Here is a 21,917-nt window from a genome sequence, read left to right as displayed (position 1 = left end):
ACATCCAGCACCACATATTTATACGTGTAGAGCATATTTTCTCTACTCAGTGAATGATCCTGCAGAAGGATATGTCAGAAACTACTGGGAAAAGTCTCCTGGCTGCAAACTTCAGCATGCTTCATTAAATGTAGTCATTGCTGATACCTAGAACTGGAAAGGGCTGACATTGCTGATCTGTAACTCAGGTACTCTTCCTGCTGCATGAAGTTACGTGATTCTTGAAACCATAAGAGCTTTTTACCAAAACTTAGGAAGAGGAGATTATCTTTCTTTTCAGCACTAACTCTGAGACAGTTGATGACTCCAAAAATCCAAGACCTTGAAGACAAGCATGTGAGTATCTCTTTCTGCAAGACAAGACTCATAAATCCTGGCACAGCATAAACCCAAGTGTTTCAAGAACTTCTGACACATAGAGTTAAGACTACTGAGAAACTAACACAAAATCTGAAAACTAAACTAGTGACTTTCTAGTTTAGCAGAAATATTGGTCACATTTTGGCCCATAATTAATAAACTAAAACAATAACTTTCCAGTTTAGCAGAAATATTGGTCATATTTTGGCCCATAATTAGTAAAACATTTTTAAATTTAGGTCCAGTAGCAATGGTGTGTATTTTTTGTTTAGTCAGAGGGTCAAAAGTGTCATTCATGTAGCTATAATTACCTTTCTTACTATTTCTTATCTTTTCTTATTATTTCTTGCTAAGTTCTCACAAGCCTGTCCTCATTTTTACATTCATAAGGCAGCGTGTGCTTGTATATACTAAGGTGAAAATTTCCTGTGTACGTTACAAGCAGCATGATAGAATGGCTTGATTTTTAATTCACTTTTGGCAATGTATGGATGCCTTACTTTTATTATTCCAAGTTGTCTCATAGCAGTATTTTCCGTGATGCTAGTTCAATTTGTGCTAAATGCTAGTATTTCATTGTGCTAAATGAATGCTAGCAATTTGTCATGGAAAAAAGTGCTAATGTGTTAACAGCCTTCGTTTAAATTATTTTAATAATAACTTTTGCAAAATCAATTGACTGTAATCAGTTACTTTTTAAAAATTAAAATTGAACTTCATGAAAAATGACACATTCAAATTATGTTAATGATTAACTGGATAAGGATGCTGGGTTAATGCAAAATTACTATGGAAGGAAGAAGCAAAAGTGTTTATCCTGCTGCTAGATCCTTAGAGAACAGATTATAGCTATGAGCCTGATTTTCAGTGCTTCCCACAGTAATTGCTTCTGAGGAGGCATGGGGAATCCTGAAGACCTTAATGATATGGCACTGCCACTAATTGCTAAGAGAAGCTAAGAGATTCCTAATTGCCAAGAGAAGCATTACTAATTAAGGTGTCATTCTTCATTCATTCCATAGTAATTAATCTGAAATATTTGTAAAAGCTGGGCTATAAATTTAGATCCAAACTCACTTAACTTAACCACAGCAGACTTAATAGACTTTATAGTGAAAAGTTCTATGACTTAAGCAAGCTTAATAGTCAGAAAACTTAAAATATATTTTTTTCTCAAATAAAAATTTGCTTTGTTTTTATTCATAACTTTTTAAAACATGAAGTCAAAGAATTGAGAATATATTTAAGAATCTCTTCTCATGGATATGTAATTTATATTTAAATCGTGATGCTACTCTCACATTAAAAAAATTGGTAAAACTATTTATGGAGGGTGTTCCTTTTTCTTACATTTCACTGAAAAGTAACGTGCTTCTGAAAATGTTAAGATGGGGTTTCTTCAGCTCTGCGATGAGCGAAATGATGCAAGTTCAGTTGTGTAAGTATTGCCTTTAGACCATACCTTTAACAACACTTGTTCAGTATCTTCCTGTCCTCACTAGGATTGAGTATGCATAACTGATTAGGTACAGAGAATCCCCATAATCAGTACTGCCTGTGTGTCAAATCTTTCTTTGGTTCATCTTTGCTAAAATCCTTGTTCAGCCCCATAAAGTAATCAGTCGGAGTGAGCTGGTCCCATCCGCAGTGGTCTGTTCCCTGGGTACTGGGGTTTGTACCTTGTTCTCTTCTCAGCATTCTTTAACACAGTTGTGTCGCAGTCGCACTGGGTCTTAAACTCTTATTCTTTTAGCATGGATTATCTCTTGTGGCTTACCTGAATGATGCCTGGCATTCAGGTGTAAGTGCCAATTTTTTCTTCTTATCCTGTGAGATCTCAGAACCTATGACCGAGCATCTCAGTGACCCATAGCACAGCTAAGTAGGCTTTTCTACTCATATTTCTGTCTGCAATTCTCAACTTCAGACCTCTCCCCATCTAAACTTCCTGGTCTTTGTGTGCACCTGTGAGGGGGAAAAAAGAAGTGAAAAAAACCTTGGCAGCGATTTTCAGTTTATCACATTAGAGAAGAGGTCACTTCCAGAACATAAAGATGGTGATGAGCTGTGCTGCAGCATCTCTGAGGACTTGTCACCGTAGTTTATGTGACTGACTCCTAATTCGTGGCTACTCTGCTTGAGCAAATTTGATTGCAGCATCACTGCATGAGAATGGCTGACTGCGTACCTTCTGGCACCAGCCCCTTGGTGCAGCAGTGGGATGAGATTAAGCCCTATACCCAGATGGCATGTGATGATCCTACCATGGAGAGAGAAGAATTAAAGGATGAATGGTGCACAGAGCAGTAACCCGGACTTGTCTAACTGAGGCACCTATGAAGGATTTTTAGCTGCTAAATTACACTACCCAAATTATGCTACCCACTACAAAGAGATGGAAACCTGGAAGATCTGAACTGTGCTTGGCATGTGCCTCCTCCTTGACTACAAAGGGAGCCAAGTGTGAAGTGTGCCCGAACAGATCTGTAAAGCGACTCAGTGTTTGCTGAGGACCTGATAATCACCCTATAGGCATTTCTGGGGACTGAGTTCAGTCTCTGCCTGGTCTTGTCCTGGACCGACTGCCCTTTAGTGGCTGGAATATGTGAGATGCACTAGCTGAGCACCGTGTCTGATTTCATTTCATGCAAGAGGAGTCGAATTCACATGCTCTGAATCAGTTCTGCAGTGTGAACCAAGGGTGGAGAGATACTCTTCAAAAGCACACTCCTTATTCAGACTAGGCTACCAAAGTAGATGCATCCTTTTTTGTTTAGGTATTTCATTTAAGTACCTACAAGTAGTAGGGCAAAACTGGGCAACAGCTTCTGTTGATACCCATGTCAAGGGTTCACGCAAGGGTTATTTCATGTATTCTGAAAATACATGGAATACATCCTCCTGTGAAACCTTACATTTGTGCTTGTAAGTGTTTGCTTTATTGGATTTTTTAAAAATATAAAGAATAAAATCTAAACAGTCTTGCCTGTTACTGAAAATGCTCAAATTACAACTTGAGAAAGCTACTAATGTGTAAAAAGGATTTTTTCTTTATTTTCATTAAAATTAAGAACACTGATGATAACGTAGAAGACTGAGTGAGGAACTACTATTTAACTGAAAACAGACCTTAAGTTCATGAAACTGTAGGGGAGGAATTGAGAAAATCTAAAGTTCAGTGTGACTTGTAACTGGCTTTTGTTCTAAACCACCAAGTAATAACTTTGGTTTAAGCTTCATTTACATGTAAGTGTTTTTCATATACAAGATGAGCAGAATAGATGGGTTGACCATTCAGTGCTATGTGGATTGAAGGTAGTATTAAAAAAAAATATGTTGTTATGTTGTAGCAAAATATGTGTCTTATTAGGTCCTCACATGGAAGATCATGATCTGAGCAGTTTAGTCACTACATGTGCATGAAGTGAAATATAGGCAGGTCAGGTTTTTTCCTGTGCATCATTTGTCTTACTAAAATGAGAGCAGAGAGTAGGCTGCTGGTTTTTACTGCAATAAAGCATGAACAGTTAAACATTTTTATCACATCAGAGGTATTCTAAAATTTGCAGTAGTAAGTTCAGAGTAGTGGGAACTTCCCAGTAACTCTACCCTCTAACTGAGGAGACTGGTCAGACTGGAAGGTTCAGGTTGGCTTCTTTATCTTAAATTTCTTTATACTGTTGTTACACATTTCCCATAGCTTTGGAAAAGTGTCATTAAGAATAACGTCTGACTTCTACTCTTAGTTTTGCTTAAAACTTGAGAAAAAAAACTACTCTCTAAATACACCCAAAATATTGTTGACAGTATCTTTAGAATAAAATTGGCACACAAGTATCCCTGCTTCATAACCTTTTCCAGAATTGTATATGGTAGAATATATACATTTATTTTGTATTGTATTTTTATTTATTTTGTATTATAATTTTTAACTTTTTTGCCATCTAAGTTCCTTTTAAAAGTTGCCAGGAAACTTTTCTTATGTGCATGAGTCTGTGGTAATGAAGATGTAACTGATTGTGATATTCATAACATTATTGCTGTACATAGTCACCTAGGCAATATTCTTATTTTCCCAGACTGCAGGACCAAACATCATTGACATAATGGTTTTAATTTTTGTTTATGTTGCTTTATTCCACTACAAATCAGCATAGCACACATATCATGCAGGTGAAAGATGCAGTTTACTTATTGAGCCTTTCTCGTCAGGTGCTCTGACTTGTTTCTTGGTACCATACGCTAATCTGTGACATAAAATTTGAGAAAGAATTCTTTCCACCTGACATACATTGACATTGCATATGGTCTCGCATGGCGTGGCATTATTTCTATACAGAGAGAGCCAGTACTATTAACTGCAAGGACAGGGGCATGCCACCTGCCTGTTGGGTCCTTCTGTCACTTGCGCTGTCCATCTGTTGCTGGTAGGAAGGTAAAATTCACCTAATTTTTGGCTTTTATATACCTGAGGTATATAAACCCTTACAAAATCAAAGGCATTTGGGACAGCAAAAATAATTTTAAATGCTAACTGGACATAGCCAATCTAATGCTCTGTATGTGCCAGAATGCTGGCCCAGTTCAATCCTGTAGGGTCAGTTGTGCTGTACTGAGGGTGGATTGCAACTCATAATACACTCTTCTCCATGGGCAAAAATAATTTTAACACAATACTGGATGTAAAGGCAGAGGTAACTTTTTATAAATTCCATTTAGTCATGGGGTTTTTTTTCACCACAGTAGCGTAACTTCAATTGCTACACTATTGCATTTAATTTTGACATAGTAACAGAGTCTTCATGGCCCTGCATTACTGTTGTTTTGCCCAAATAGTATATTCATCACAGCCAGCTCCCTTTAAATAGCCCACGTCCTGTTAAATGTCAACACAATCGTGTTGGCAGTTCCGTTACTGTACCATTTTGTTAGGGTCCTCGAGCACATCTCACATCCCCAAATAAGCAATGTGATGGCATCACCTTGGTAGGCTGGTGGTTGCTGCAGTGTCATCAGTGTAGCGGTGCTTTCATACAGAATTCTGTGCGATTAGCTCACTCTTTTTATTTAAATAAAAACTGCAATGAGGAGTTCGCCCAGTGCTACAAATAATCTTTTTAGTGTGCTTACTGTCACAAACCTGTTTTAATTTAATCCCATCCTAAATTAACTTTGCATCTGTTCAACGATTTAGTATTACTTTGTCTTTTTGTAATGTGTGGGATTTTTTTTTCACTTTATGCATAAATGATAGAAGAGATCAGGTCAGTGAAAAATGCGTATGAAAAGGTACGTCAAATTCTGTGCATGGTTTGTCTTCAGAGCAAGAGACAGAAAAGACCTGTTCAATTACCTTTCATGCTGCTTTTATGGAGTAAACCAAGGACAAATTGGCAGGGGAGGTGTTGTGGTAGGTGTAGGTTTGAGTTCCACCGCTGTCTCCATCGGGGTCACACCAAATTCCTTTGCTTTACCAGATGGAGAGCTCCTTTGATAATGTTAGAAGACTGCCAGCCCAAAACTGCCACCTGCTTTTCTTCAAAGTTTATTTCAAAGACGAGAAGGAATATGGTTCTGGTGAGGGAATGGAATCCTAAACACAAAACTATTAACCCTTGTTCAGTAAATCAGTGGCTTAAAAGTTACTATTTTTATCCTGTGTTCCTCCATTTCTGATTTTGACCACTGATGTTTTAAGCTTATTTAAAGGTTGAAACCACTCTAAGTTCAAAGTTTTAAGTGGACTGCGCTATGCCTTTGATCAAGTAGAAGAGAATAAGAAACTTGGCTCAATTTGTGATAGTGCTGGCGTGGAGAAGTCTACCTGAGGATGTGCTCCCCTCTCAGCTGGACTCCTGGCAGCCAGTCTCTTCTAAAACTGAATGTTTATGGCTCTCTAGCCCTTTTTTATCTGGCTGTAAGTCTTAGCTTAGAAGCAAGAGTCTGAACACGTAGACTACAGAATGATTCCTTTTAGGTTTAGGGCCGTAGGCAGTACCACATTACATGGGCACGCAGTGTCATTTTAAGGATCTTTTAGTCAAGCCATTTAGAAACACATTTTCAGTAATGAATGCATTCAAACAAAATTGGAGTTGTTATGCAAGCAACACAGTCAGGGCTGGTATTAAATATAAAAAATTTTGCACGTAGCTGAGAACATGTGCTAGACTAAGATCTCAAAAAATGTTCCAGTTGCTTTTCATTTCATTCACTATGCCAAAAAAAAATGCATCAGAGGAGAGGAATGAACAATTTGTGAAAATGCAGCTTTACCATTATTTTGTATATTGAGAAGCAATGGATCCATTTTCAGAGAGATGATAACTCTGATCACTAGATTAGTATTGCATGATTAAGGTTAAGTTAATGAAGTAATCATACGTCATGTAAAATTGTATTGCCATTACAGAATGTGAGTGTTCAATTTAATCACAAGCGCTACATTCATTTTTAATTGAGCTGTATGTATTCTGCTTAATGGAAGGCTTGGGGTTTTTTCCTTGCACACTCAATAAATTTTAATTGAACACCTGATTCCTGCCACTAACACATTAACAGCTGGACACTACCTGTCTTTTATGCATATAGATACACTGATTAAAACTCGGCAGAAAAGCAGATAATAGGAAAACAAAAAGACAACATTATGGAACACTTTCAGCCATAATTTTTCATTATATATTGAGAAGCATTTAATTATCTTATTTCATTTAATTAGCCCCACTACTTAGGTCAATTGGTTTTTATTGATATGGCATGTTAGCAACATCGCTAATTGGCACAAAATAGCGTATGACTATGCTAAATGTCATCTTGTCCAAAATAATTTCTTATGGTTCTTTCCTTTCCTGAGACTTTTTATTTATTTCACAGTCTTTTCAATAATACATAAAATATTTTGGCAGGGGGTGGCTTGATTTAAAATTTAGCATTTCACTTTTCATTGTTATTTCTGAGTTAAAGCCAAAAAAGGTTCTAAAGAAAAAGCGCTTGCTTTCTAACATTATATCTTGGAATCAGAAAGTATCACTCTACCTTTTGTAGCTTTTAGAAAAGTTAGTCTTTCTTCAGGACGAAAAGTGTATTTTCAAGCATTCTTTGTCATTAAGACTTTTAAGTATAATCTGTCAGCATTTACAAATTCAGTCTAGAAGAAAACGGGCAGCGTTGTCACTCCAGCTATTGTACTTCGGTGGGTTTGGTATCTGTTCCATAGTGATCTGTTTTAAACCAGTGATTTAACAAATCTGACAACTCTAACAGAAATTAGATGAGCTCAAATTATATAAATATTTTGTGCATAATATTAATTTCCAGTTAAATAGTAGCAGAGCTTATTAGAACACAGACTTTATGGAAATGTAATTGATCAAAAAAGATTTTTTTCTGCATAAGATAATTTCTTTGAATAATTGATTATACCTCTCCTTAATTTTAGATTCTTCTATTCCAAGCCATTTTTTATATTTTTCTTTAAAGACATAATGTATTTTTGACTCAATAATTCCTCAAGATTTATTTGGTATCTCTGTACCAGGAAAAAAAAGATTACAGTTTCACCAGTTGGCACTTTTTCAGTTTACCAAATACTGATACTTTTGCAAATGATTTCCATGCTTTTTGAGTTGTTGGATAATCGTTATAATATATGTGTTCAGCTGTGTTGGCACTTCAGCAGATGAAGTAACCTGTCATTATGCAATGAATGTTCTCCCCCTAATTCGAGAATAAATGTATTATTAATATGTATGAGTCTGTGCTCCCATATATACATGATTTGTGGAATAATAAGACATTCTACTTACTTAAAGTACTCATTTTAAAACTATTTCAAATATAATTTTCACAGTCCTTGCCCTGAAGCTTAATTTAACTACTTTTTGTGCTTACAGAGTGGCATTTTCTTTCCTCCTCAAGTCATTCAGAAGCAGGTAGCAGGGATCAGTCTGAAGTAGATTTTCTTAGTCTGGGCCATTGCATTATAGATATCCTGACATCCACAGGAGGGCAGCATGGTTAAATTAAGAGAGAAGATGGGAATAGGATTATAGTGCAGCTAAATGAATCTCACTTTTGTTTATATTGTTTTGTGAAAGCTTTATAATTGAGAAGAGCACCTATTTTCCTAGCTAATACAGATAAAGCAATTGCATGTTAGTTTTAGAAGTTTCCAAGTGTAGCTTTCTAGTACCTATAAACGTGAAGTTTTTCTCTGTGTATATACAGTCTATTTTAGAAGAAGGTTTTAAGATATTTAATGTGAGTGTTATTAAACCCTAGTTGGAAACTTAGCTCTGCAAATTCCAATAAAATCTGTAATAGTATTTTAGTAAATCAAGTATTTGGAGAGTGGAGTTGTGCGGAGAGGAATTTGGAGAGTGGAATAAGCCTATTCCAGTAGGTTTATGGGACACTGGAACTACTCTGCTCTCTAACTCTTTACTGAGTTATAGCAGGAAATTAGTCCTTTTATACAGGTGTGTCTAAGTATAAATATATACACAAGCATGTAAAGTTCTGTTTGGGGAAAGAGATTGAAAAATCTCAATCTCAGATTTGAACAATAATCAATGAGTGATATTAAAAAGGTTAATCATAATTTTTGTTCCATTTAAATTGATCACCAAAACACTCACAGAAGGCAGTTTAACCTTTGTGTTATATGCAAATAAATGCTATTTTTAAAAAGTTATTTCTAAAACTTCAAGTGAGGAGAAACCATTCAAACCTCCCCTCACATCTAATTCATCGGTGTTACAACTTATTTTTCCTCTTGGATTTTATGACGTTTTTCAAAAATTTTGTATAACAGCAGTTTCACAGTTAAATATCACTTTAGTATTGCTATTTTGGGGAGACAGTTGCTTGTCAGAGCATTGCTCTGCAGCAAGAATGGGCTGACCCCAGTAGATGGCTCTGATGCTCCCTTACAGGTGGTAAATTCTGTATTTCTGAAGTCCTACTTCTACAGCTCCAAACACGAATCAGCCCCAGCTTAATAGCTTTGGTGTAGGGACAGTGTATTTGTATGTTTTTATTTTCTACATACTTGAACTTTTGATAAAGAGCAAATCCGTGCTGCTGTTACAGACTTCTATCTTTCTTGTAGAACACTTTTTTGGTTTTGTCTAACCACCACCCAAAACAAAGCCATTTTCAAGATATTAACATTTCTTTAGGAATTTTTTTCCCTAATCTTGTTACTCCATTTTTTAAATCCTGAATTCCTTAAAGGGATACCGAAGGAAGTTTCTCAAAGGAGAAATGTTTCTCGGTGACGCATTTCTATCGTTTCTTAGAATAACTCTTGTGGAATTCAGTTTTAGATTGTTTGCTTCTGTGTGGCATTTCTAAGGTTAAACATCCAATCATGTTAATGGTTGTAATGCAAATTATTGTACACTGGAAGCTGTCTCTTCCAGTGCCATGAGACAATTGGTGAATTATGCTAGTAGGCAGCAGTTTCAGACAATAATAATAATAGAATATACAAAACAAGTGATGAAAGATGCAATTGCTCACCACCCACTGACCAATGCCCAGCCTGTCCCCCAGCAGTGATCGCTGCCCCTGGCCAACTCCCCCCAAGTTTCTATACTGAGCATGGCATCATATGGTCGGGAATAGCCCTGTGGCCAGTTGGGGTCAGCTGTCCTGGCTGTGCCCCCTCCCAGCCTCTTGTGCCCCTGGCAGAGCAGGGGAAGCTGAAAAGTCCCTGACTTAGTGTAAGCACTGCTCAGCAACAACTAAACCATCAGCGTGTTATCAACATTCTTCTCATACTAAATCCAAAACACAGCACTATGCCAGCTACTAGGAAGAAAATTAGCCTCTATCCCAGCCAAAACCAGGACACAGACCGAACCAAAAGAGCTGCTTCTAGGCACAGGTAGTTGAAATGTGTAATTGTGCCACTAGATGTAGATTTTGAAAGTTTAAAAGGGTTGAGAAAACCATTACGGAAATTCATTGAAACAAAAATCCATTTACAAGTAGGAAGTACAGAGACACCATTTCTAGATAAAGAAAGTCCTAGAGCCAGTAATAGCATGAGCATAGGAGGGGGGATGTATAATTGCGTGCTTCCATCCAGTTCCTTGCTTCCCTCTGCATCCTGTCGGGAACAAGGTGCTGGCCTGATGTGCTTTTGAGTGGCCGCTTCTACGTTCTTTCATGAAGTTTCTTCAAAAGAGCCGAAGTGACATGGAGTCAGAAGTCTTTTTGTTTCTTTGGCATCTTTAAAATTTACATGTATTCTTTATAGGAAAGTTCCTTAAAAAGGGTGTTTTAAGAGAACTGATTGTCTGGCTCATACAATGAAAGCTTTCTTCCTTATTCTTACTCCCGTATTGTCATCAAAAGCCAGCCAGGAGTATAAAAGTACTTTTTTGACTCTAACTTTTGATGAAAGGTTCACCTACAGTTGTCGTTCTGCCCTGGTAGGTTTTCCAAGGGAGAGTGTCTCTATCAGAATGCTAGATTAACCTTATTGTCTTGGACCAAGTGTTCATCTAACCCAGTATCATGTCTCCCACTGTGGCCAGCAGCAGATGACTGGGAAAGTTTGTAAGAGGCGTCTCAGTACTCTTTCAGACTCCACCCGTCTGCAGAGCAAGGACTGTCTGAGCCAAGTATGGTTCTTTGCGCGTACTAACATTCAGTGCAATTGAATTGCTCTTTCACAAACCTGTCCAGGAATGTTTTTAAATGTAACTAATTTGAGTTCATGGAAACAAGCCATAACAGTGCTTTGCTGTGTGAGAATGGAAATTAATGTCTGGCACTGTTCCTACATTCCTTAGAGGTGCTAGAGATGCAACGGAGGCAGTCTGCACGACTGATACAGGCAGCATCGTGTGTTTTTCTGCTGTTGTATGCTGGATGGAAAGAGAAGTGATATTCTTGGTTCCAACTGGTCTGGTAGATTAAAAGGGAGTTTTCCAATGTAGGGGAGCATGAAGTGTCAACATTTTAATCCGGAAGATATTCACATATTTCTACCCAAAAGCTTTTTATCTCTGCAATGTGGGGAGAGACTGCTATTTCAAAGATTGTATATGAATTTCAAGAAGGTAACTGCATTTTCCCCACTGTTGCTTAAATTGTACTCTGGCACTTTTCATTCTGGACTGCTCTGTAGTAGCACAATTACAAAGAATTTTTTTTCTACCAAGTGTGCCAAGCATTTTGAAATATTTACAGTCAATGTAGTCTCTGTTCATTATCAGCTAAGTTCAGTCATTGCATCCACAGCAGCTTTACCTCATAGCACTGACTGAAAAGAGCAAGCTAATATATATTATTCTGAATTGTGCTGTAAAATGAGTACTTTTGTCAGACTGCAAATAACAGACATTTTCTGTGAATGTCACATGATCTACTTTTCATGATGCCTAGCTACAGAAAGCCCCCTTCATTTCATCTATTTTCAGGCAACTACCTGCAATGCCTAAGTGTGGTGTCTTGGCACTGTAGGGATCTGGTATAGCCAACGGAGGCAGACGGGCGCTTCCAAAGGGTAATTTTTCTCTGAAGATGAAATATGCCCCGAGTAGTTTACGCGCGATCCATACAACATAAAAGGGAAACATGGTCACTGAAAGTGGTGTAGTGGAGTTGCAAAGACAAACATATTTAGAATCATAAAATTGTTTAGGCTGGAAAAGACCTTTGAGATCATCAAGTCCAACCATTAACCTAACACTGCCATCCCACCACTAAACCATGTCCCTAAGCACCTCGTCTACCCATCTTTTAAATACCTTCAGGGATGGGGACTCGACCACTTCCCTGAGCAGCCAGGGAATTTAATTTGCTGTTTCCCTTTGGAACACTGTCTTTTACATTTTTTTAATTCATGAACAATTTGCATGTTTTGACACATGGAGTGAAAAGGCTGAACAGCTTTACAGGCTTCCGAAATGCATTTTCCAATGTCTGGAAGATAAGGGCTGGTGTGAGGCTTTCCTGAAAGTTTCTTCTGCTGCATTAGGGCCTGAGATTCTGAACAGTTCTCGCTTCTCTCTGCTCTGATTTCTCTCCCACAGAAGCTAATATAATAGTGCTGACCCCCTCACTGGACATGTGAGGAGTAATTGCCTGAAGTTTATAAAGCACTGCTCAAGTGTCAAGCAATGTTCCTATTAAGAAAATAATGATAGGTAAGTTAGGACTTGTTAAACTGATTCATTTCAAAACTTTGGTGATGTTTTAAAATAGTGGTTTTAATTGAATTATTTTAGGGCTTTTTAAAAAAATCCAGCTGTCAAGAATTTTTATTAGTTTTAAAACATCATAACATTCTGAATAAACATCTTCTGTGTGCACAAATTGAAGGAAAGTGCTAGAGTAATTAATTATCATAATTTCTCTGCTTCGTTTCAAATCACAAATAGGGATGCCAGGTGTAACATATTTTCTTGTGCCTTTGTGAGATCAAATGTACCTCTATATACTAATTCATAAGGACTTTAAAATACCTACTAGTGATGATGACAACAAATGTTATAAAAACACTTAGAATTGACGATCTTTAGGATAGAAATGTATGCATCTTGTTCTGCTTAAATGTTCTTTATGAAAGTTGTATCAATTCAGAAGTAGCTTTCTAGACAGCAAAAAGGAATACCTACCCAGCGACGGATAACCAAAGCCAAGTATCATTCCTAAAAGAGCTCACTGCTGTTACTAGCCTCCGCCACCCTTCCCAAAAGTGGGCTATTTTCAACACTGGGAAATTGGAGTTGCTTCAGTTGGCAGCTTAGTTCATTGATTTGTTTTATACCAGTGTGACACTGAGCAGGGTGTTTTGACTGGTTCCTTCAGTGGCAGTGTATGACCTAGAAGCAAAAGTAGTTTTTTCATATTAACAGGTCCTCGGCCGTTTAGGCTTTCCAGATCACAAATAATATCACTGCCTGGCTGGAAAAAGGGTCACCGCTTTTTCTATCTGATTGCAGTGTCATGTGCTTCCAGTGATGTGGCGAGATGTCTAGGCTGGATGCCCAGATGCTTCTGGGTGCTCAGGATGCTTCTGAGTTGATTTAAGGTCTGGCAACATAAGGAACCGTTTCCGTAGCCAAACTGTGTGCTCAGGGGAAAGCAGTGCAATTGAAACTTTTTCTACCGCATCAATATTAGCATTTAAATTCAGATTTTCACTTTTAAAACCAATCTCTCAGTTGTTCCTGCTTACTGTGCTTTGTTTCACATCACGGAACAGTTCGTGTTCACAGACTGTTATCCTTTTAGATGAAATTAAACCAAGAGATGAGCTCCAGGGGTGCACCCATATATGCTGCAACCACTGGTAGCTGTTTGGTCCATGGGTTCAGACCAGAGCTAGTCCAATGTAAGCTGCATCAAAAAGCACATTCGATGTCTGCCTCTCAGCACCAGCTCTTTCGCAGTTTTGCTGCCTTACCTGTTTACATTGCAATTAGATTACATTCGAATTGGAGCACTTTCTACATTTATGTTGCATCCGAAGGATTTCATTCTTTAGTTGCCTGGAATTCTCTCAAGGCTAAAGGGTGTTTTTCTGTCTTGACAAACACTCCCACTTTACATACCAAACAGGTTTCACGATAGGACATAAATTGGATTAAAAATTCTCAAGTTGCCATTGCAGTTACTTCACAGGTTCCAGAAGTACCGGCATGCATATTCACAAATGTTGAGGTGCTCTGGAGTGCAGTAAGATGTCACTGTTAAAGAATCTAGGGATACCTGGTCTCCCAGCATGCCAGTAACCATTTACACTGTAAATGAAAGTTGCTGGGGGTGGGGGGGGACGGACCCCACAGGTTTTCCTGTTCATATTATTAGTATCTTGCTCAGTGGAATACATGAAACTGTTTTCTGTGGCTGTATTTGTGTTTGCGTTTGTATTACTTGACATTCTTCAACATTTTTTTATCCTTAGCAGGCATAATTACAGTAGAAGTTTAGGCTGATTTTTTTTTTTCCATTCCATCTGTTGAAGGCTTATTTAGTTCTCTTTCTCAAGAGCACAGAAAGTACTAAAATGAATCCGAGAATGTTTACAGCTACGTTTCTTATGACCCAGGTCATATTGTTGTCTTGAATCAGTTTTCTCTCTCGTCCTCAGCTGAAGACAAAAAAATGGCTTAATCTTGCGGGGTTAAATAAAAGGAGGAATGCGGTGCAAGGAAGATTCCTTTTATGCAAGCGCGCAGGGATGACTGAAAGTGCCTGTGGGCATTTGGTCCCCGTTGGCTCTCACAGCGAATGCAATGATGCCCACAGATAGCCTGTATTGTTGTCAGTTAAATGGGATCATGAGTGTCTGAAAGGTGTTTGAGAATGAACTGAAAATCATTTTCACAAGTGGATGATTACTTCTGCCACATGTTAACCGAACTCTATCAGAGTGGCCCAGATTTTTGAGACTGCATTAATTGCTCTTTCAACCTTGACTGAGGTTTCTCTTTAAGAAAGGCCTTTGCTGGACTAAACTGCTACACGTATTGATTTTTCTTTCTATATTTTTTTCATTGTTTGTGATAAATGAAGCCTTTTACAAGTAGAGAATTTATCATTCAAGATGTAGATAGATTGCTTCATTCCTTAGAATAAAAAGGCCGGTCTAAAAATGATCTCTGTAGAAGTAGTAAGTCCTTTCTCATTTCCCCAGCAGTGAATAGCTCCGGTATTCCACACTCAATTATGTTTTTCAGCTATTCATTAGTGCTGATTTTTTCATCAAAAAGTAGAACCCTGCACTCTCGCAGCATGGACTTAGAGCAAATAAGCTGCCATCTTCTTTCCTGTGTATGCCATCACATAATTGAAACTGAACTATAATATTTAGCAATATGGTTTTGCATTTTTGTAATGCTAGGAAATGCACTTTGAAAAATATTCAACCTTCATATTTTATTTTTCTAAAAAAAATGGTTGTTCAGTTTGTTTGTTCTATTTCTGGAGGAGAAAAATGATACTGACTGAGGCAAGATAAGATATAAAACATTTTTATCTAGGTGTTTCTGTATTTTGTAGTGGAAATGTAATTTCTTTTCTTTTGTTTTGTTTTCCAGGAAAATTGACTTTAAATATTAAATGTTTATTTTTCTACCATATTGTAAGCATTGTGAAGTATAATCAGGTAAATCTGTGACTCCGTACAAATACAATTTTTACTTTTTGATGTGGTAGTGAGTGAAGAGAAAGAAAGCAGTATTAAATAATGTTGAAGGAAAGAAAATTGTAGAACTGTTTTTAAGAGCAAAAGTCTCAGGACAGTGATTGCATGGTTTATATGTTCGTTTGCGTTTTCAAAACTGTGTTAGAAAATCTTTACATTGGGGTAGCACTTAATGACTCAACGTGTTTGATCAAGGTCCTGATTTCTATGTTCTGTATAAAAGCAGGTGCATTAGTCTTAAGTCACTGGAAATTATGTGAGTAACAGAAAACAGCTGAAGAAGGCAATGAAGCATATACATGCCGAGTATAAATATGCTTTCTAATGTTCACATGTACAGATACAGATGCTATGCATACATATTTATTATATTAATATATTTTTACAGAATAAAAGTCTGCTATCTGTATCTGTTTCTGTGTACATCAGAAAATCAATCTTTCCCAACTTCTTGTCAGTCTACACATTAAACACTCTCAAAACATGGTCTTAAGAGAAGTCACAATAAATCTATTTAGTAATAAGCAATTACTATTTCAGTGCTCAGATACAGGGGAACTATTTCAGTATCTTCCTTCTCAGTGTATGGCTGAACTGTAATAATTGAAGAATTATTTTAGATTACCCCAACTCTGGAACCCAAATTAGAGTAAGAAAAATTGTAGCAAATGGTGTGGTTAATTGTTAGAAATATGGAATTAGCTACTTCTAAATATCAGTTTCTTCTTTGTATTGCACAGAATATTTTACTTAAAGAAAGGTACAGTATTTGAAGGAATGGCTTCTGTGTTTCTTGTTGCTGCTGAGCTTTTTTAAAGCAGTCTGCAGAATTAACACTATGCATCTTGTACACATTCTTTTTTTGAATGGAGGGAAGTGAGCAAGGCTCGTAGGTGAATACAGGTACACACAGGGGTAGAGAAATAGCAGGCTGCAGCTCCGCGAGCTGGTGACTATGAGGGTCTGCTCTGGTTTGTGGTACGGACATTTACCTGAGACGTGTGAAAAATGATGCAATTCCCCATCTTAAAACATTCTTCAACTTAGCTCTAGGACTTTGTTCAGTTCTGAATCTGTTAACCTCTTAATTTTCTGCTCCAGTTGTGAAACCCAAGTGTCATTTAATTCTGGAAACTGGCTTTTGTAGACTTTTTCTGTTCTAGACATCGTCTGAAGTTTCCATAAATCCTAGCTAATACTGTCCAAATTTAACAAGGTTCTTAGGTCCTTTGCTTCCCACTTTTTCAGTGGAAAATAAATGGGAAAGAGAAGTTGAAACAGGATTCTAAGAGTCTAGGATTTTTGGCTCCTTCTGTGTATAAATGTTAGACTCTTGAGTAAGAATTAATCTCCTCATCTTTTAGGAGCGTGCACGCTTCAGATGAGCACAGGATGTATCCCTTGTAAATGGCTGAAACTTTCTACATTAGAAAAGAACTGTGACCATTAGAGATGGCGATGGAAGAGGGATTAATAGCATAAGATTATACCTGTGTGTTTATAGTGATTTGTAAAACCAAGTAACATAAGGCTTTGCACTTCTGTACTAAATCCCAGCTTTGTGTCATGAATGCTGTTTTCTTTGTTACCTAATCTTATCTAAGACCCCAGGATTTTAAAGTCAGGTAGTTAATGTTCCACTCCTTTGTTTCCCAAGGAAGCTCTTATTTAACCCCTTAGTTGGAATTGATTTATAGGGGAATAAAAAGTGCATGCGGCTATTTAATTTCTTTTTTGTATGCTTTCTTATTTTATAATTTTGAATTTACTGTAACTTGTGATAGTTCTGCCTGTACTGCAGGACCGTATGTGGTAGATCTTACATGAAAAGTAATTTTAAAAGCAACCAACTTTGATAGCAAGTGTTCTTGCTTAAGATCTCTTATTTTAAAAGCACCTTTCTATACCAGGCTCAGTTAATAATGAAAAAGAACAAATTAAACCTGGTGTTTCCAGGATTGGGTTACTCATTTTCTGCCATGTTCCTGTTAGAACATAAACTCTCTGATGCTGATTGTACCAGGTTTACTCTCGAGCAAGAAGAATCCTCTGCTAGTCTGTGGCTCCTTTACAGTCATTTAAGACATGCTGAGAGGGTGGGAACATGGTCAGGATATCGTTGTACTGTAACATTTGAGGACTGTGCATTCTCAGTTGGTCTTCACAGTCCATGGGGCAGTTGTCCTCTGACATACCTCAGAGAAACCTTCAGGATATTCTGAGGGATGTGGTGCCAGAATCACCGTGAAGAACAGGGCAGGCTTCAGACTGAGAGAGCCCACAGACCACCTGTGGACCCTTCTAATTTTCTCCACCCCCCACCTCCCAGCCCAGTCATTATTCTTCAAGGCTGAGTGAAATTCATCAGTCATTCCCCCTCCACATTATGGCAATGGTGAAGAGATTAATTGGGCAATAACAATGTGGTGTGCTTTGGGGAAAGTAAATGCTCTGAGTTAGGGGAACACGTCTGGCTCTTTTGAAAAGCAAAACAGCTTGTATTTTGTGGGGGAATATGCACCTATCACTCTGTGAGGTAAATACTTCCTTAGTTGCAAAGCATTATAAACTTTCAAATAAACCCTCGTAGGCCCTTTTTTTGATACTTTTTCTGACATAACCCTTACTCCTCTCATTTCTTTTTATTGAATTTGTAATAATCACGGAATTAAGAAGTTAAAATGAGTGTGGCAGGATCTGGACTATTCAAAGAAAGCTACGCCCCAGGGTAATCCTGTACACAAAGCCAATTGTCCTCTCTCTCATAGGACTAAAAAGCAGAGTAACCAAGCAAGGCAGAGCTTCAACACAGGCGTAGCAGGAATTGAAGAAGAGCAAGATATCGGTGTCGTAGTAATGAGGGAACTGCTGTGTAATCTGACAAACCACCACGGTTAATAAGCATTACGCTAAACATTCACGTGAGACAAAAATTTGTCCTTTGTTATACCTAAAGCAGGAAAGTATGTGCTTGAGTGTATGCCCAGGACTGGTGGAAGAAAGGTTTTGTCTGTATCTAACTTGCCTGTTGATGTTGATTCATTGCTCTGTTTTTCGAGTGAGTTAAAAACCACCAGGCAACAAAGTCCCAGAAGTGGTCAGAAAGTAGAGGGCAGCAGACCCTTCCTCCTTAATGCAAAGGCACCTGTCCATCTATCAACCATCCAACCAACCATCTCTGATCCTACTTACTGAAACTTCTCCATAATGCATGTGCCAGCATCCTCTGGAGAGTGCCCTGTGAAGCCAGCATTCATTGGTCTGAACAATTTGGGTCTTTGTTCGGCCTGTCACCCACCTAGTTGTACTAGATGCCCTTGATAGAAGCTGGCCAGCTCAGAAGGGACATCTCATAGGTAATTTTTTGCTCTCCCGGCAGGTTTTAAGCAGCAGATCCTTGCAACTCGTAGGCTCTTGCTGACAATGCCACAGCTCATCCTTTTCCTCTTGCTGCTTTTGTTAACAACAATGCAACATGATGACAGTGACAGAAAAAAGTGTTGCTATAATGCCATAAAACTTGCTGCAACTTCTTGGGTAATGAGGGTGCTTCCTCTACTGCCAAACAGTATCAACATCTGTGGGTTTGTCATCTCACTGGTTGATACTCCTGATTACATCGTCTGATTCAAAGCCTGGAAATTGCCAAGATGACAAGGAGTTTTTTGTAATCTAAGAGTCTTTCTAGTGAAGTGCTTCTGTTTGGGAAATTAGATTCTGGTTTACTCTGGAAAGAAAATTTAATCTTGTGTGTCTGCTGCCGTTTTGTTATTTGAGCATTTTCCCAAACTGATACTGTGACTGACTTCTCAGGGACTAGAGAAACACTAGCAAATCCGTGGAAACCAAATAGAAAAAAAAATTGGTGGGGAGTTTCATTTTTCTAACGTTCTGTATTTGTGTGTAGTCAAAAGTGTTCTACTTTAAGCTGTTTTTTCTATTTTCAGAGGCAATTGTTGAAATATAAGTGAAACGCAGGTTAATCTTCTCAAACATGAGATCTTTTGTTTCTGCTTTTTGTCTTATTTTGAGTGAAAATTAATATCTCTTTGCATTTTTATGATCTGAGTAAATAGAAGGAAAAATCACTTCTTAGATGTGACAACACTGAAGCGGCAGCTCAGTAGGTAGAGCAAATGAACGCACTCATTTGTATTTGGTCCTCCTAATATCATGCTTCTTATTAATGGAAAAAACATTCCCTTTATTATTTCCTTTGCAGATATTTGTACGCTCTAGGACAGAAGGTTTGGAAGCGGTGGAAAAAACGCTACTTTGTTCTTGTTCAGGTTAGTGGTCTGCCATGAAATGTTGTTAAAAAGTAGTCTTGGACTATCAATTTTCTTACATATGGTTTCTGGAGCCATTAGTAAATCAGTATCTTAAGGCAACATATGCAGCACTACTCCAAGCTTCTTACAGCATAGAGACATCCAGGGTACTTTTTAAAAAAAATTTACATATGTAGTAAACAAAGATGTCACTGAATTCTATGTGTATATAGGTGAGTCCGTACACTGAGCAGTTTCAACTGAAACCTAGAAATTTCTGAATGAAGTTGTTGATCTTGAAATATTCCGCTGACAGCTTTCACTCACTGAGCAGAACTCAATTTAAAATAGTTATGTTTCACAAGGTGGATTGTACTTACTGTTTCATTTATTCTATCTCAACAACCAAACAAGATTTCCTGCCTTCAAAATTAAATGAAAGCAACAATGCTTACTCTTAACAACCTTTTAATAATTTTTTTTAATAATGCTATTTTTTGTTCTTCCTTGCAATATTAAATTGGGTAAAATTCTGTAGTTCTACAGAAAATCTAGTGTAGCAATTGTTCTTGGCCATAAAAATGTGCTGGGCTGATATTTCATAACTTTTTGTCCAAACTTAGAACTGTAACTTTTTTCACGTGCTAGTGAATGGTGACATTAACATGAGATTAATAGAGAAGGAATAGAATGTAGATTTCGAGTGGTCAAAATGGAGAAATGGAACAGGTTTTGTGAGTCTTTGGAAAAATCATTATTTGCTGGTTTTGCCTGTCTACAGATTGCGGCTAGAAATCTTATGTTCCTCTGAGTCAGTTCAGAGAACACTCTTTTTCTGTGTCCTTTGTTTTGTTCACAGAAAACTGTTAAAGTGTGAGTCTCCATAAACGTCATACAAAGGATGAAGCCTGTTAACAAGGCTTTTTTAAGAACGACCGCTTCTAAAACTACTTTACAGAAAGCCTGATTCCTTTCTCTACCACTCTGTCAGTCACACTCACCTGGTTTCCTCCTACTCCTAAATGATGAAAATTGTAAGGATGTAAAAAAAAATCCTGAACACGGTCTTTAATAAAGCAAAGCTGAGAGTATTTGAATTTGCCAGTTCTCCCTGGCTTCAGTGGGAATTAGCTTGCATATTGATAAACAGTGAGTAATGGTTATAAGGTTGAACAGGATCTTCTGAAAGTCTACTGAATTCATTTGGGTTATGATTTTACCAAGGTCCTCTGAAGAGTTGAGGACTTTCTGTGACTTTAAGATTTGTAAAGGCTGTGAAGATCTCTATACAGGATAGCTGTTAAGGCATGGATGTGAAGGGAAAATAACTTAAAGATAAAGGGGAAAAAAAAAAAGGCTAGGTGCTCCTTTGTCCTTCATGCTTTTTTTCAATACTCCTACTTTACACTCCCCCTTTCACAAAAAGAAAGACCTTGTTTTCTTCCTCTAAGCTACAGGTGTCATCTGAGTTTTAAAGTGCACACCCAACAGACACATAGTCTTTCTGTGTGTGTAATAATATGGAGCCACCTGGCAGACCAGTTTATTCCATCCAAGTTAATTTTAACTGTGTTCTGCTTTCTATGCTGAAATTTAAATACTAGAGGAGAATATTACAGGAATTTTCCAACTGTGATGGGATTTAGACATCTATTTCATTTTAAAGCAGCTATCAACTCAATAAGGCTGTATAAAAAATACTGTGTTAAATCAATATTTACTGTCCACACAGCTCTGGCTCATTTATGTAGTCCAGCCATGATACGTACACTGACAATAAGCTGAAGTCAATATGTGTGAAATAAGCATTCAATAATGAATATCTGTCTGTTGTATTGATATGTTATTGACATATTGATGAGTCTTCCTCTATAGATTAGCCTTTAGCTTACGTTAGTAAAATATTAAGGCCATGAAATTCAGTTGTAAGACAGAGGCTATCAGTATGATTTATACCTGCTTTGGAAATTTAACTCAGGTGTGAAATTCGATGAATAATGTTGATTTTTCAGGAGCGTCATGTGAGTAATGTGCATCCTTGTTATTGCTACACATCTTAGAAGTTGTTAGTGGTTTCTGAAAGCACAGCTCAATGTTAGAGGAAGGTTACAGAGTCT

The 21,917-nt window shown here is 37.6% G+C and overlaps 1 protein-coding gene across 2 annotated transcripts in view; it reads left to right on the top strand.

Moving 5' to 3' along the window:
- CADPS2 (calcium dependent secretion activator 2) overlaps window positions 1-21,917 on the top strand; it is a 260,700-nt gene that overhangs the window by 120,090 nt on the left and 118,693 nt on the right. For both annotated transcript variants that reach the window (XM_035893700.1, XM_035893699.1), the window contains exon 8: window positions 19,752-19,818. In XM_035893700.1, the coding sequence (XP_035749593.1) occupies window positions 19,752-19,818 (67 nt within the window). The remainder of the gene's footprint in view (window positions 1-19,751; window positions 19,819-21,917) is intronic.

The sequence above is a fragment of the Egretta garzetta genome, unplaced genomic scaffold (genome assembly GCF_000687185.1).
Source record: "Egretta garzetta isolate BGI_Z169 unplaced genomic scaffold, ASM68718v1 scaffold64, whole genome shotgun sequence".
Lineage (NCBI taxonomy): Eukaryota > Metazoa > Chordata > Aves > Pelecaniformes > Ardeidae > Egretta > Egretta garzetta.
Note: the sequence above shows the minus strand (reverse complement) of the source record. Positions and strands in the feature narration are given on the sequence as shown.